General features: G+C 57.4%; 1 protein-coding gene across 6 annotated transcripts in view; it reads right to left on the bottom strand.

Annotated features, from left to right (window-relative positions):
- The window catches only part of SBF1 (SET binding factor 1), an 88,225-nt gene that overhangs the window by 39,158 nt on the left and 35,557 nt on the right, over positions 1–13,510 (bottom strand). For all 6 annotated transcript variants that reach the window (XM_075141058.1, XM_075141064.1, XM_075141072.1 and 3 more), the window contains exon 2: positions 3,869–3,954. In XM_075141058.1, the coding sequence (XP_074997159.1) occupies positions 3,869–3,954 (86 nt within the window). The remainder of the gene's footprint in view (positions 1–3,868; positions 3,955–13,510) is intronic.

Below are 13,510 nucleotides of genomic sequence, written 5' to 3'. Positions count from 1 at the left end.
CTAACCCTTGCTGGAGCAGAAGGAACCGGCGGGTGTAGCACAGCACAGCACACACTTAGAGCCACCGGTTTTAGCAAGAATCTCCGTTCCCGTTACGCACACCTCGCTCGGTGCCACCGCAGGCACGGCAACCACTAACCCTGGGAAGCGAGAGCTGGTAGTCACAGCCCGAAGCGGGGCTCCCTGCCGCGGTTTCACCTGCAGTAATACCCTGGTTCTCCCAGTTGCCCCAGGGCCTGGAGATCCAGGGGCACAGACATAGATCCATAGACGGTGGGACGAGTCACCCTCAGCAAGTTTGCAGATGACACCAAGCTGAGTGGTGCGGTCGACACGCCTGAGGGACGGGATGCCATCCAGAGGGACCTGGACAAGCTGGAGAAGTGGGCCCGTGTGAACCTCATGAGGTTCAACAAGGCCAAGTGCAAGGTCCTGCACCTGGGTCGGGGCAACCCCCGCTACCAACACAGGCTGGGGAATGAAGGGATGGAGAGCAGCCCTGCCGAGAAGGACTGGGGGTGCTGGTGGACGAAAAGCTGGACATGAGCCGGCAACGTGCGCTCACAGCCCAGAAGGCCAAGCGTGTCCTGGGCTACATCACCAGCAGCGTGGCCAGCAGGTCCAGGGAGGGGATTCTGTCCCTCTACTCTGCTCCGGTGAGACCCCCCCTGCAGTGCTGCGTCCAGCTCGGGGGTCCTCAGCACAGGAAAGACAGGGACCTGTTGGAGCGGGCCCAGAGGAGGGTCATGAAAATGATCAGGGGGATAGAACACCTCTCCTGTGAAGAAAGGCTGAGAGAGTTGGGGTTGTTCAGCCTGGAGAAGAGAAGGAGAGAAGGTCTCTTCGGGGAGACCTTATTGCAGCCTTTCAGTACTTAAAGGGGGCTTATAAGAAAGATGACGGCAAACTTTTTAGCGGGGCCTGTTGCAACAGGACAAGGGGGAATGGTTTTAAACTAGGAGAGGGGAGATTTAGACTAGATATAAGGAAGAAATTCTTTACTGTGAGGGTGGTGAGACACTGGCGCAGGTTGCCCAGGGAGGTGGTAGATGCCCCATCCCTGGGAACATTCCAGGTCAGGTTGGACGGGGCTCTGAGCAACCTGATGTAGTTGAAGATGTCCCTGCCCACGGCAGGGGGTTGGACTAGGTGACCTTTAAAGGTCCCTTCCAACCCAATCTATCCTATGACTCTGTGACTCTCTGACCCCGCTCCCCCCGTCCGCCCGCACCAGGCTGGCGAGGGCAGCCAGCGCAACCCACCATGGGCTCGAGGGCGGCCAGAGGAGACGGCTCTGGCCTGGGAGGGGAGGGATGCTGCAACAGAGGACACACGTTCACATCCTGTGTCTTTCTCCAGAGGAACTTCCATCCATTAAAACAAGATATTTTTGTTTGGAAATGCTGTTGGACAGCACGCAAGGGCAGAAGCTACGAATTCCCGCTCCCTACACACACCAGAAAACCTTCTTCCCAAAAAAGCTGTTAAAAAGAAACACAGCAGTGACTGCAACGTAATGTACAACCCAAAATCCCCGGGTGGGTTCCGTCTGGTTTTCAGAAACTGCCTTAGATTCAGCCCTACGTGCTGTTCACCCAGGATGCCTCCTGACAGCTTGTGGGAAGTCTCGGAGCCATCCCTGGCTCCCAACAGGACGGGGCTCCAATTGTTTAAATTCCAGGGATTTTTTGGCTGGACAGTTTGACCCTTGGGAAAAAAGCAGCTTTCCTCTTTCTTGGGACAGTTCCCAAGTCCCCTGCAGACAACCAGGAAACACTAACCAGAAAAATAATATATATTTTTGCCTCAGACAAAATAGCACATAAAAGTCCGAAATTGCGCCGCAGTTACGGTGAGCACGCGATAGGAAGACGAGCCGGCCACCGCCGCTGATCCCGGTGCCTGGCCACGCTTGCTGGCGGGCACGCGGCACGACTTGGCAGCCGCAGCACCCGGGACGGGGCAGAGGGACGAGGATGGGGATGAGGGACACGTCCGGCTCTGACGGCCTCCGCTCCACAAGCTGGTTGCTCCTGGCCGGGTAAGAGGAGCACGCCGGCAGCTCTCCTCTGCCAGTGCCAGCAGAGCCCCTTGGTTTTCGGTCAAGCCTGACACAAGAGCTTTGGAGGGCACGCCACGCGGGGTGTCCTGATCAGCTCCAACAGCCACAGCTCACGTGGAAGTTCTCCAGCACCAGCACACACGAAGATGAAGATGACCGCCGGCTCTGAACGAGGCCACGAAACACGGGAGGCAGCTGAGAGCAGAACTGCCTCCGGACGGGCGAGCAGGGGTGGCCGCAGATCCACCGCTTGGAGGACGAGCATTAAATAGCACAGGGGACTTGCCCAGGCCATGAAACGAGACGCCGGCTGGACCACCACCCCTCTCAGCTACCCAGAGCCCTGCACGGGGACGTGCGGTGCCCTGAATGCTCGTAACGCTTCTGCTCTAAGGAAACCAGCTCCCAAGGCCAAGGCCACCCTCTCAGTTGGACTCGATGATGCTTATGGGTCCCTTCCAACTTGAGACATTCTGAGATTCTATTCAATGATTCACTGAAGCCCTGGGGAAGCACAGGGACCTGGAACACCCTTTGCTACACCAGGTACCCAGCACTCCCCCAGCCAAAACCTCGTCAGAGATGCACGAACGCCCTTCGGCGAGTCCTGCTGGCAGGTGACCCAGGCTGCGCCCGTCCGAACAGGGAGGTGCAAACCCCCTGCGCACACCAGAGGCAGAACGGGCTGGCTGCTCCCAGCTCCTCCGCTCCAGGAGAGGACGGGGCTCTCGGCTGGCCAGCGTCCCCGCACCGACCATCACACAGCGGCCTTGCAGGCACCGACACCTCCCAGCACAGCAAAGGTACTCGAGGAGCGGGGTCAGGACAGTCCCAGCACCGTGAGGCTTGTAAGGCAGTGAAGGAACCTCTAAAGCCTCGTCTCTCTTCAGGTTTTGTACCCCACTGTACTTCAGCGGGGAACTGGGAAGAACTGCAGTGGGGAGGAGGAGGGAAGCTTAGAAGGGGGCTCAGTTTAGCGGTGAAAAGAGGTCTGGACGACCGGCAGCCCATCCCACTCGCTTTTGCTGGCAGCGGAGCACCAGCTCCTCTCCTTCAGAGCTCCTCAGCAGCAGCACCAATGCAGCAGGGACGGGTTTGAGAAGAACTTCTACTCAAATTTAGCAACCGAGGAGAACAATCCTATTATCCTTGATTAGTTAAAAGCTGGTTTGTGAAGAACCCACGCAGTGCCAAATTAGACTGGGTGTGTCACTTCATGGGTATGACCCAGCAACAATCGCAACCTCAAAGGACTCACAACAGCAGGGGAACGTGTCCGGAGGGCTGGGGAAGGGATCCAGGGCCAGCAACCCTCCTCGCTGGGCGGATGCAAACAGAGCACACCCAGGCCTGCCGGAGGGCGAGCCGCCGCCGATAACGCCGGCCCGAGGAGGGGAGCGGTTTGCTCAGCAGAGCGCTTGGGGGAGGCCTGGCAATGGCAGAGCCGTACTATTCGTGACGGGGCTATTTATACTGACGCTGCATCCGTGCGGCTCCTCTAGGAAGCGTTACAGCATCCCGAGCAGCTGATCCCGGAGGAGGAGGGGGAGCGAAGTGGCCAGAAGAGGAGCCAGCCCCAGGCAGGGCACGCAGCAGCAGGGTGGCTCTGCCGCGGCCGGGCTGGGAGGCGGCACGCTGGATCCCACAGTTTTCCATAGCTGGAGTTGCATTGGGGGCTGCGTGGGCTCCCCCGGTCAGACCCTGCAGCGCCCAGCGACATGTGTGCATGCAGTGCCGCGGTGTCACCTGCCCCGCACGCTGGTCACGCTTCCCTGGGGTCCCGGTCCCGAGGGACAGCACACTCACCAGCTCGATGCCTTGGGGAAAGGGGTTGTCCTCCCAGTCCTTCTCCGGGAAACGCTGGAGTATCTGTCCCTGTCCATCCCCACTCCCTGCAGAGACAAGAGGGGGATTAGAGGGCAGGCAGCAGGTACCCAGCCGGCATTTCAGCCTCCAGTAACGCCAGGCTGGAAGCAACACCGGGACGCTGGAAGCAACACTGGGACACTCTGGCACTGTGTCAGCCCTCCGTGGACACGGGCAGCAGAGAAGAGACCCCGGCCCCTTCCACAAACACAGCTGTACGGCAGCACTGCCCCTACCAAAGGGAAAAGCAGCAATTTTAATAGAGTCACGAGCAAACGGCTCACAAACTCGTTATCTAAAGGTGCGTGCGTAACAGGCAAGCAGAAGCGTGGCCGATCTCTGGTCAAGTTTAAGTTTCCTTCCTCATGTTGCTAACACAAGATCTCACACACAGATCTTGAACTGTAATTCACTGCTCGTTATCTACAACTTGGCACTTGATGTTTTCCCTGAACAATGCCATCGTGCTGCGCAGTTTTACCTTTGGGTTCCCCTGGAGCTGCTGTTTCCCCGTGGCTTTACGGCACCTGGAGCCTGCGCTGCTGCTGGGGGAGCATTCCCACCCATGCCTGCCCACCAGCCCACACCAACCCAAATGAAAAAACCTGCTCTTCACCCAGATCATGCCCTGATCTAGGTGGCCACGCAAGCACGGAAACTGGCACACCGGGGAGCGGGCCAGCTCTTCTGGCAGCAGCCAGCTCTTGGGACAGCCTGAAGCAACAGCTAAACCACCCCTGAACCCTGAAACTCAGGTAGCTCCTGCTACGTTCACAGAGCCTGCAAGGCTGGGGAAGCGCTTCTGCGCTGGCCACGTCCTGTCAGTGACAGGGATCCAGTGGATCAAGCTGGAGTCCGGGAATCGAAAACCCTGAGAAGGATTTTGCTCCTACCACAGGCTAGGCGCAGCCACGAAGGCAAGCAGCCCCTGTAAAGCGGGACCACCTCAGTCCCTTGCAGAGCTGCCGAGGGATTACCGCATCCACTGCATCGTCCCGGGGGACGACCGCCTCTCTTCTCTTACAGTAACGCCTGCTGCCTTTGGGACGCGAGCGCCTGCGGCCTCCCTCCAGCGCAGCCGGGACTGCTGACGAGGCCAGGTAACAGGAGGAGCCTCACCAGAAGGCGCGCACCACCGAAGGGCTATTTTCGGCACCTAGCCCTCTTTCCACCGCTCCACTTACCACCAGCCAGCCACAGCTGAATTTAGCAGAACAAGGCATCAGAAAAGACGCCACTTACAGTCTGAGGACCAAAACGGAAAGGTCCGTGCCAAGCTGTGAAGAAAACAACATCGAGCGTCGGGTCAACCAAATCCCCCCCGCCGGCCTCGCCCCCGTGCTCAGACACCACCCGCCCCCGGACAGGTCCCACGCGCCGCTGACAGCATCAGTCGCTGCAAGGTGCTCGCAGACAAGCGCCTTGAGTAAGACCTGCCTCCTCCGAGCACAACCGACCCGACTTAAGCTTCACAGACAGGAAAAACCCTTTTACACACACACATCAGAATTACAGCTCTCCGACGGCGAGCTCTCTCGGACCCGTGCCCTCCACGACCGCTTGCTCCAGCGGCCGTGCCGCGAGTGCAAGTGTCTGCACTCGCACTCTCTTGGTCGCAAGGGAAACATCATCCTCAACACAAACGTAAAAATCACTCCAGGAGTTGTTTAGAGCAAGGGGAAACTTGACCCCCTGGGCTTTCTCAAACACACATGCTGCCACGCTCTTTAGCGATCTGTGGGCTAGGTACATCCTCATTTTAGCGACTGTCATTAATAAGGAGCCTGACTTACGAATTCTGGCCAGCCAGGCTGCCAGGCGCTTTCCTCAACTACTCCTTAGGCAGCCTGACCCTTGCCTTCCCACTTCCCATCATTGAACACACGCAGCGTCCAAGCTGCTCACCGGCCATATCAGGCTGTCGGATCAGCGTGCCCCTTCCTGCGGAGGGGAGCCGGACCAGCCCCGCCGATTCTTCTGCTGTCGCCAGCCGAGATGCCTGGGAAAGCACGTGTGCCTGCGAACGTCAGCCCTCATGCAGCTGCTTCGCTTCGCGTCTTCCTTCCTGCCTCCTCCTGCCGCTGCGCTGCAAAAAGGCCGGCACAACTTAAGGTGACACCTGGTCACTGTTCCTGGGGCAGCCTGTTACGATCTAAATTAGCGTTAAGCTATATTTGGAAGTTTGTGAGATGTTATCACAATACAGGAAATTCTAAATAGGCAAAAAGTTAAACACTCAGCTGACACAACACAACCAGATGACCTTAACTCTCGGGCAGGCCAGCGGCGGTGAGCACTGGCACGCTGGGGACGCTCTCCGGGAACGGCCGGTTCTCGGTCCGGCAGGGTCACGGCCAAGCGAGAGACTCCCCATCACTTCACTCACTCTCATTGTCTCTTCAGTGACATTTCAAGAGGAGCTCGGAGCAAACACCCTGGAGAAGACCAAGCCAGGACGCCATCTCCCGGGACCCCAAGCCACGTTTCCAGAGTGTTTCCAGTCCCCCGCAGAGAGGAGTCCACCTTCCCTGGAAAACTCACCCAGCAGCTGCCTACCAGCTCGCAGGAGAACAGCCGCAGGGCTGTGCTGACCTACAGCAAGCTCCACAGCAGCCGGCACAAAGCCGGCACAGTCCCGGCTGCCCAGCGCAGGCGATCCCGGTCTGTGCCCCAGCGGCCGGTGCTCCCGCTACAGGGAAGTCGCAGGGTCTGGCCAACGGGGAACCCAACCGTGCAGCAGCTTCTCCAGCCGCTTCAGGAGCTGGACCTTCTCTGTGGAGCCTGCTGCAATGACGGCGTGAGGAGAGTCGAAGGAGAAGTGAATTTTCGTGTGTTTTTTAGGCAAAGGATCTTGTTTGGAACACATCCTTTTCCAACACTCACACTTGAAGCCCTCTGCTCTCAACAGTGAAGGTTACTGAAAGCACGGGAGGGTGTTTCACCAAGCAACACAGTACAACCTGAACAGTCAGTCTCAAGAAATCAGTCCTCCTGCAGGCTCAGCCACGACTCCCACACCCCTGAACCTCGAAAATTCGGTGTGAGATAATACAGGGGAACGCAAAGCTCGCAAGTCCTCAACACATGAGCAAGAGGTGCTTCAGCCTTCCTTCAGGCCTGGCTTCCAGCACGCAGGCAGGGCGGTTGTCTAGCTCTGCCGGGAGAGAGCGGGGGGATCATTTCAAACATGGAAATGTTTTGGCAGCTCATCCCCGGTGCAGGGAGATGGACCTCAACTTCAGCATTGCTTTGAAGTGTCATTAGCAGAGGCTTCCAAGAGCTGCTCAGTATCTCAAAGCGGAAATTATTTGAAAAGTTTAGCTGTTTTAAAGCACCATCAAGTACTTTATGCTACAAAGCACTGACCATAGTTACTGAGGTGGCTTCCTGCAAAACAGTATTAACCCACAAGGCACGAAGGCATGAGACGCATCTGCAAAGGGACCTGAAGCTTCTGCCAAGAGCACTTACTGCTAAGATCTGCGGTAAGCGATGCAACTTACCCAAACCGTGCCTGCAAGCCTGCTCCATCAGATGCAAATCAGGCACCAGCCCTGGACTAGGGAGCAGGTCGCTAATGGTGCTCTTGGAACGAGCAATGATCCATGTAACCCTTGCAGGGCTGCGAGTGGAATCAAACAGTGGTTGGGCAACTACCCCGCAAGAAGTACGAGCTGTTGCATCAACCAGCGTTACGGTCTGACTAACCTGCCAGCACACCCCTCAGCAAGGCTCCGTTCTACCTGCAAAGCGAGATGGTGGCTCCCGGCACGAGGCTGTGGGAGCACAGCTGCCACGCGCTGCCCAGCGAGAAACGGGCATTGCACAGAGTCTGGAAGAAAACAAGCACTCTCGTTAGAGAACAGACTCACAGACTCACAGAATAGCTCAAGTTGGAAGGGACCCGTGAGGATCATCGAGTCTAACTCCCTGCTCCTCACAGGACTACCTAAAACTAAATCATATGACTAAGAGCATCGTCCAGACCTTCCTTGAACTCTGATGGGCTTGGTGCCGTGACCACTTCCCTGGGGAGCCTGTTCCAGTGACCAACCACCCTCTCAGTGAAGAACCTTTTCCTAATGTCCAGTCTGAACCTCCCCTGATGCAGCTTCATTCCATTTCCTCGTGTCCAAAGTCCCGTGTAAGAGATTCTCACCCAAAATGTGCAGGCTGTATTTATTACAAACCAGCATCTGGCTGGAACTAAAAAACAGACCCACTACGTTCAGCTGCTGTGACAAACTGTGATGAGATCGGGTCGGGACCGACGTGATGTGCAGAGCGGGCCCAGGAGGCTCTGGCAGGCTCCACGCCCCCCTCTGCCGCGTTCCAGGGTGACGGGGAGCAGCACATCCTCGCTGCAGTCCATCAAAGCTGAACCCAGGTCACGGTTCAGCACCTGGCTGCGTGACGCCTGCGACAAGAAAGCAAAGGCAGGAAGCTGCCCCGGTTCACGCCTGCCCAGCAAACAGGAAAGGGCTGCCAGGGGCGAGAGGGCGAGCAGTCCAAGGCTGCGATCTTTACAAAGCTTCGGCAGGCATCGGCAGCTCCCCGGGACATGCCTAGCTGCTCAGCTGCAGGCTGCGCCTCAGACTGGCAGGGAAACGGCTTGTGGGACAGAGCACTGCGGACGCTGCGGTCTGACCTGCAAACGTACAGCAGCGCGCGCTGATCGCGCGGGAGCTGCAGGCTGCCCTGCAGGCACCCCTCATATCCCACACCCCACCCACCCAACTATCAAACCGCGTGTGACAAGCTACTGTAGTTCTTCCAGGCATCGCGAAGAGCTACGTCCCCCTTCCCCATACCTCCACTTCTCTTCCTCTGTGTGATGAAATTCACTTTTTAGGGAAAAATAATTCAACAGCTTAAAAAGAAAAAGGAAAAAAGCCCACACAATTTCAGTCAATAACTTGCAGCTCTCCCAAGCGCAGACGAACAGGAGACAAGCTGCAGCCGCAACGGCTGCTGGAGGACATCTCAGCAGGACCCTGCCCTGGCCAGAGGAGACCCATCCTCACGGGGACGGACACCTGCCTACAGCCCAACGGCTCCCACCGGGCTCTCGGAGCTGCACGGTTCTCCTCTCAGGCATGCCAACCAGGAAATACAAATTTATTTTTCACTCTAACGTCCATTTCACTCTAATAAACCTGCTGTTTCGCTTTCGGATATAACCACTACAGGCCAAGTCATCACTGGTTCTTATTTCCCCTGCTCTGCCCGTCACGCCTCACCCCAACAGAAGAGTTCCAGAGGCAGGCTCCAGACAAAACCCCTTCTCCTTCTCATTTCTTTCATTCTCAGTAAGAGAGAAGCACCTTTGAGATCTTCCCTAGTTGCGTGATCTTCACTTCTAGGCTTCTGTCTTCATCCCACTGGCCTCAAAGTTTCCTATGAGAAGACTTATGCTGACCTGATGAGAAAGGCAGGACCACCTCTTAGCACTGATAACTGGGAGTCAACACCTGCAGGAGTGGAGAAGTTGGGATATTCTAGCCCATGGACATCAGCTCCTCCTTCCCAGAGAGCAGGGAGAAGCTTTGGGGGATTTATAAAACAAAAGAGAGAGAGAATAAAGGCAGAACTAAGGATTCAGAACTGAGCCCAGCAAGCCATCCTCATCCTGGAGACTGAAGTCCTCCCCCCGTCCCACCAAACCCACCGCACCGGCGGGCACAGCAGCCCCAGAACAACACGACAAGTGTCTGCTCGGAGGACAATGACTGCACTGTTCCCTCATTACATATTTATGAAAGGAGCACGAAGAATGGCTTTTCTATGGAGGAAAACAAAAGGGCTGTGTGCGGGGCCGGGGCTGGCCCGCTCCTCCCGGCCACCGCGGCAGCCCTACGTCTGCCACCGTCCCGGGCGCCCCGAGCCCTCCCCTGGGGAAAGCCCACCCGCCCCAAACCGACCGAGCAGACTGCCCTCGTCCCCGCACACCGGCCACGAGCAACGTCCCCCCGGCACGGGGAGGAGACGCCCCTGGCCCCGCCGCGCCGTGCCATGCCACGCCGTGCCACTGCGGCAGCGCCGACCGTGGCTGGCAGCACCGTGGGGTGCCATCGACCTTTCCCAGATGCAGGACCACCAGATGCCCACGCCACAGCCGAGTCACCGGCACCTCGCACATCGCCACGGACCGCAGGCAGATTTGAACCAGCCGATACGGAACATGCGCCCGGCAGCAAGTCCGCAGGACAGGAGCAGGACGACACAGAAACCTCCGGCTCTTACAAAGGTCCTTTTGATGGTATTTAAGGCACAAGTGTCTACAATTCCTGTCCTGGGTATATTTAAAAAAAAAAAATTAGGGAAAAAATGAACTCATTCTGTGTTTAATGATCGCCTTGGTGATGTTTGAGGACGTTTGACTCTCTGTAAACACAAGATGATAACAATCAGAAGGACAAACAGTTTTGGATGGGACCGAATGCAGAACTGGGTGGCGAAGCAAACTGTCTACATGCAACTCCCATCAAAACACAACCAACTCGTTGTTGGGAAAGTTCCTTACGATGATGGAACACCTCCCAAAGGGAGGCAAAATACTCCATTCTTGGGTCACTCACTCCCAGATAAAACATCCTCGAGAAGAGTCAGTGGGACCGTCACTGCCCAGCCGGCGCGGGGTGGCGAGGACCCACTCATGTTTTTCCAGCACAGCACTTCCATTGAAAGTCGCGACTCTCGGAGGTTCTTCTGGATGAGCCGCTTAGTAATGAGATGTTTATAGAAGAGCTAAAATTAAAGCCTCTGAAGAAATGGACAGCGTTGTTCTCCCTTACAGAGCTCTTCACCATTCTATTTTCACACCGTTCCTTCCCTGGGCCCCCGTCCCCGAGCTGTCATTACCTTCCTCAAACCTGTTCTTACTCACTCTCAAATTAAGGCCGAGAAGCGTCTGTGAGACACCCCATCTCCCCCCGGCCGGCGGGGGCATGGCACCGGCCCGGCGAGCGGGCAGAGCAGGCAGCCGGGGACCGGACCCCCCCGGGGCAGCACCACGCTGCAGGGAGGCACTCGCCAGGGTCGGGCACGCTGGCAAACCCCGGCGGGGCAATGAGCCGAGGCTGGAAAACCCCAGGAGCCCTCGTGGGCCTGCAGGGACGCGGAGCCGGTCGCTCTGCCACCACCCCGGCTCCCTGTGGAAAGGTCCCCTCGGATCTCCCAACAAGGTGGAAGCCGCTGCTCTCGCCCCAGCACGATGCCTTCTGGGTGCAGCCAGCTGCCTCGACACATGCCCCAGAGTAAACAGCCGGGGTCAGGAAGGATCCCGGGATCCGGGACCAGTCCGGTGGAGGAGGGACCAGCTCGGCTGGACCTCCTGCTCAGCATGAAATAAATCGTCCCGGGCAGGGAGCTGGAGAGAAAGATTTACTACCGTCTACGAAACAAACCGCAGATTTGGAGACTAGGCACGGTACACGCTGATACGGAGCGTCGCTCCTTTGTAAAGCTTTACTGTTCCTTGAGCAGATGCCGAGAGCTGTATTTATCTTTAGAAACATTAAGGCATAAGAGGAAGTAATTAAACAAAAAAAATCCGTCTGTTTCCGAGAGCTCGTCCCAGGAAAGCGCTGTTCGGGGCCCGGAGGGTTACTGGCAGGGAGACAGAGATAAGCGTTTTACAGCTGCCTACCACTTGCTCACCCACAGCCACTTCGGGAAACGCTCCCTGCCAGTGGTAACAGGAAGCCCTTCGTAAATACCTCGGGCTTGACGCGACCAGCAGAGCCTCCACGCAAACGCAGGCCCCCAGCCCACCAGCCCACCACGCACACCGTGCCTCGGTCACCGCCGGCTGCAGGAGAGAGCACCCGCTCCTCCCAGCCCGCGGCCAGACCCAGAGGTCCCTTTGGAGGAGCCCTCCACGAAAACAGTCCCAAGCCACAACAGCCCAGGAACCGCTCTAAGGCACAAACACACTGCAAAATCAAGAGGTGCAACGTGTCAGTGCCGGCCGCTTGGACGGAGAAGGCAAGATGGATGTCAGGGGGTTCCTCCAAACCAGGAGGGACCAGGAGTGACGCAGAGCTATGGAAGCTGCTGGGAGCAGCATCCTCCGCCCAGTGCCATCAGTGAACTTTGGCTTTTATTCTCTCTCGAGGGAGGAACTGGCTCCAAACGGCAGGTGCTCGCTGCTGGAGCTGTGTGCTCCACCTGAAGCATGGAGGTGGAGCCTCACACCGAGGCAGGGGAGGTGTGGGGTGAGTGGACAGAGACCCCCCCATCCGCTCCTGGAAACGCTGCGAGGCTCTCCCTTAATCTAACCTCACTGAAAATAGCTTTGCCCAGCTTGTACTTTGCAGGCTGGTTAGATTTGCAACTGAACTCCCAAATCTCTACAAACCACAACTTGAAAGCCACCATTTTAGCGAAAGTTACTGGAGAATCCAGTCTGCCAAAAAGCAAGACAAAGTTGTATCCCAGCCCCGCACTCGTGCTGCAGAGGGAATCCCCCACCCAGCATCAGCTCTCCAACCCCGAGTGCCTGCAAATGCCTCTCTGGAGGGGCTGAGGGGAGCAGCAAAGTGTCAACCTTACCAAGGGGCCTGCAGAGGACGCAGGGTCCTCAGCCAGGGGAAACGCCTGCCGACCCCGCCTGCCCCACTCCGGCACTCTCCACTCACCGTGGCCTTGCTGAGGTGGAAATGGTGCAAGCAAAGCACTCCAAACGATGAGACCCCCCGACATAGGGCATCTTACAAATTCACATTCACTCGTCCAAAAAAATAGAAAAGAAAACCATGGTTCTCAGTGTCCCACAACTGTCACCGGGCACTTGAAGGTTGTCTCAAGTACTGCTTCCTCAACAGAGCATCCTCGGAGCAGGACGGCTTTGCAGAGTGGCACACCACAGCAGGCACGCCTTGGCGGCTGGGCAGCAAGCGCAGGCAGGGACGCTGCAGGCAGCTCTCACGGCGACACGCTCACCGGACCGAGACACACCAGGAAGACTTTCATCTCCTCCGTGCACTGCCGCTGATGCTCGCACAGCTGGGCTGAACGCGTGCTGTGCCGGCTCAAGCACGGCCCAACCGCCTGCAGTTGTGGGAAGCAGCTCTGCCTGGTCTGGGCCGCTACTGGAACCAGCTCCAGCTGTTTGCTGAGCGGGGCTTGGCAATGCCGTCCACAGATCGAACGCTGAGCACAGCAGCGCTCCTCCAGCTTTGGGGCTGTGAGGTACGGGGCACCACTGAGCAGCTGGAGGGACAACACAGGACAGCGGAGACGGTTTTGGAAAGCACCGTTTCCTTGGCAGCGAGCACGTTTGTGGGCCTCCAACAAATTCCTCGCGCAGGGTGAGCCTCACTGCTTTGGGTGCCCCCCCAGCGCTGCCTTGCGGACATCAAAGGTGGAGAAAGGTGTCAGAGCGGCGTGGAGAGGAGAGCAAGGCACAGCTGCTGGGAGTCAGTTACGGCTTAACCAGCGGGTACCGGGATGGGGGGGTCTGGAAGGGAGACATTTCTCTTCTCCGATTATGTACCATAATAGGTATTTTCAGTGCAAAACAGCTGATATTCGGGGGATACAAATCTCATGATTTACCCACGCTCCTGATCAACACTCCAC

Source organism: Calonectris borealis, chromosome 1 (genome assembly GCF_964195595.1).
Source record: "Calonectris borealis chromosome 1, bCalBor7.hap1.2, whole genome shotgun sequence".
Lineage (NCBI taxonomy): Eukaryota > Metazoa > Chordata > Aves > Procellariiformes > Procellariidae > Calonectris > Calonectris borealis.
Note: the sequence above shows the minus strand (reverse complement) of the source record. Positions and strands in the feature narration are given on the sequence as shown.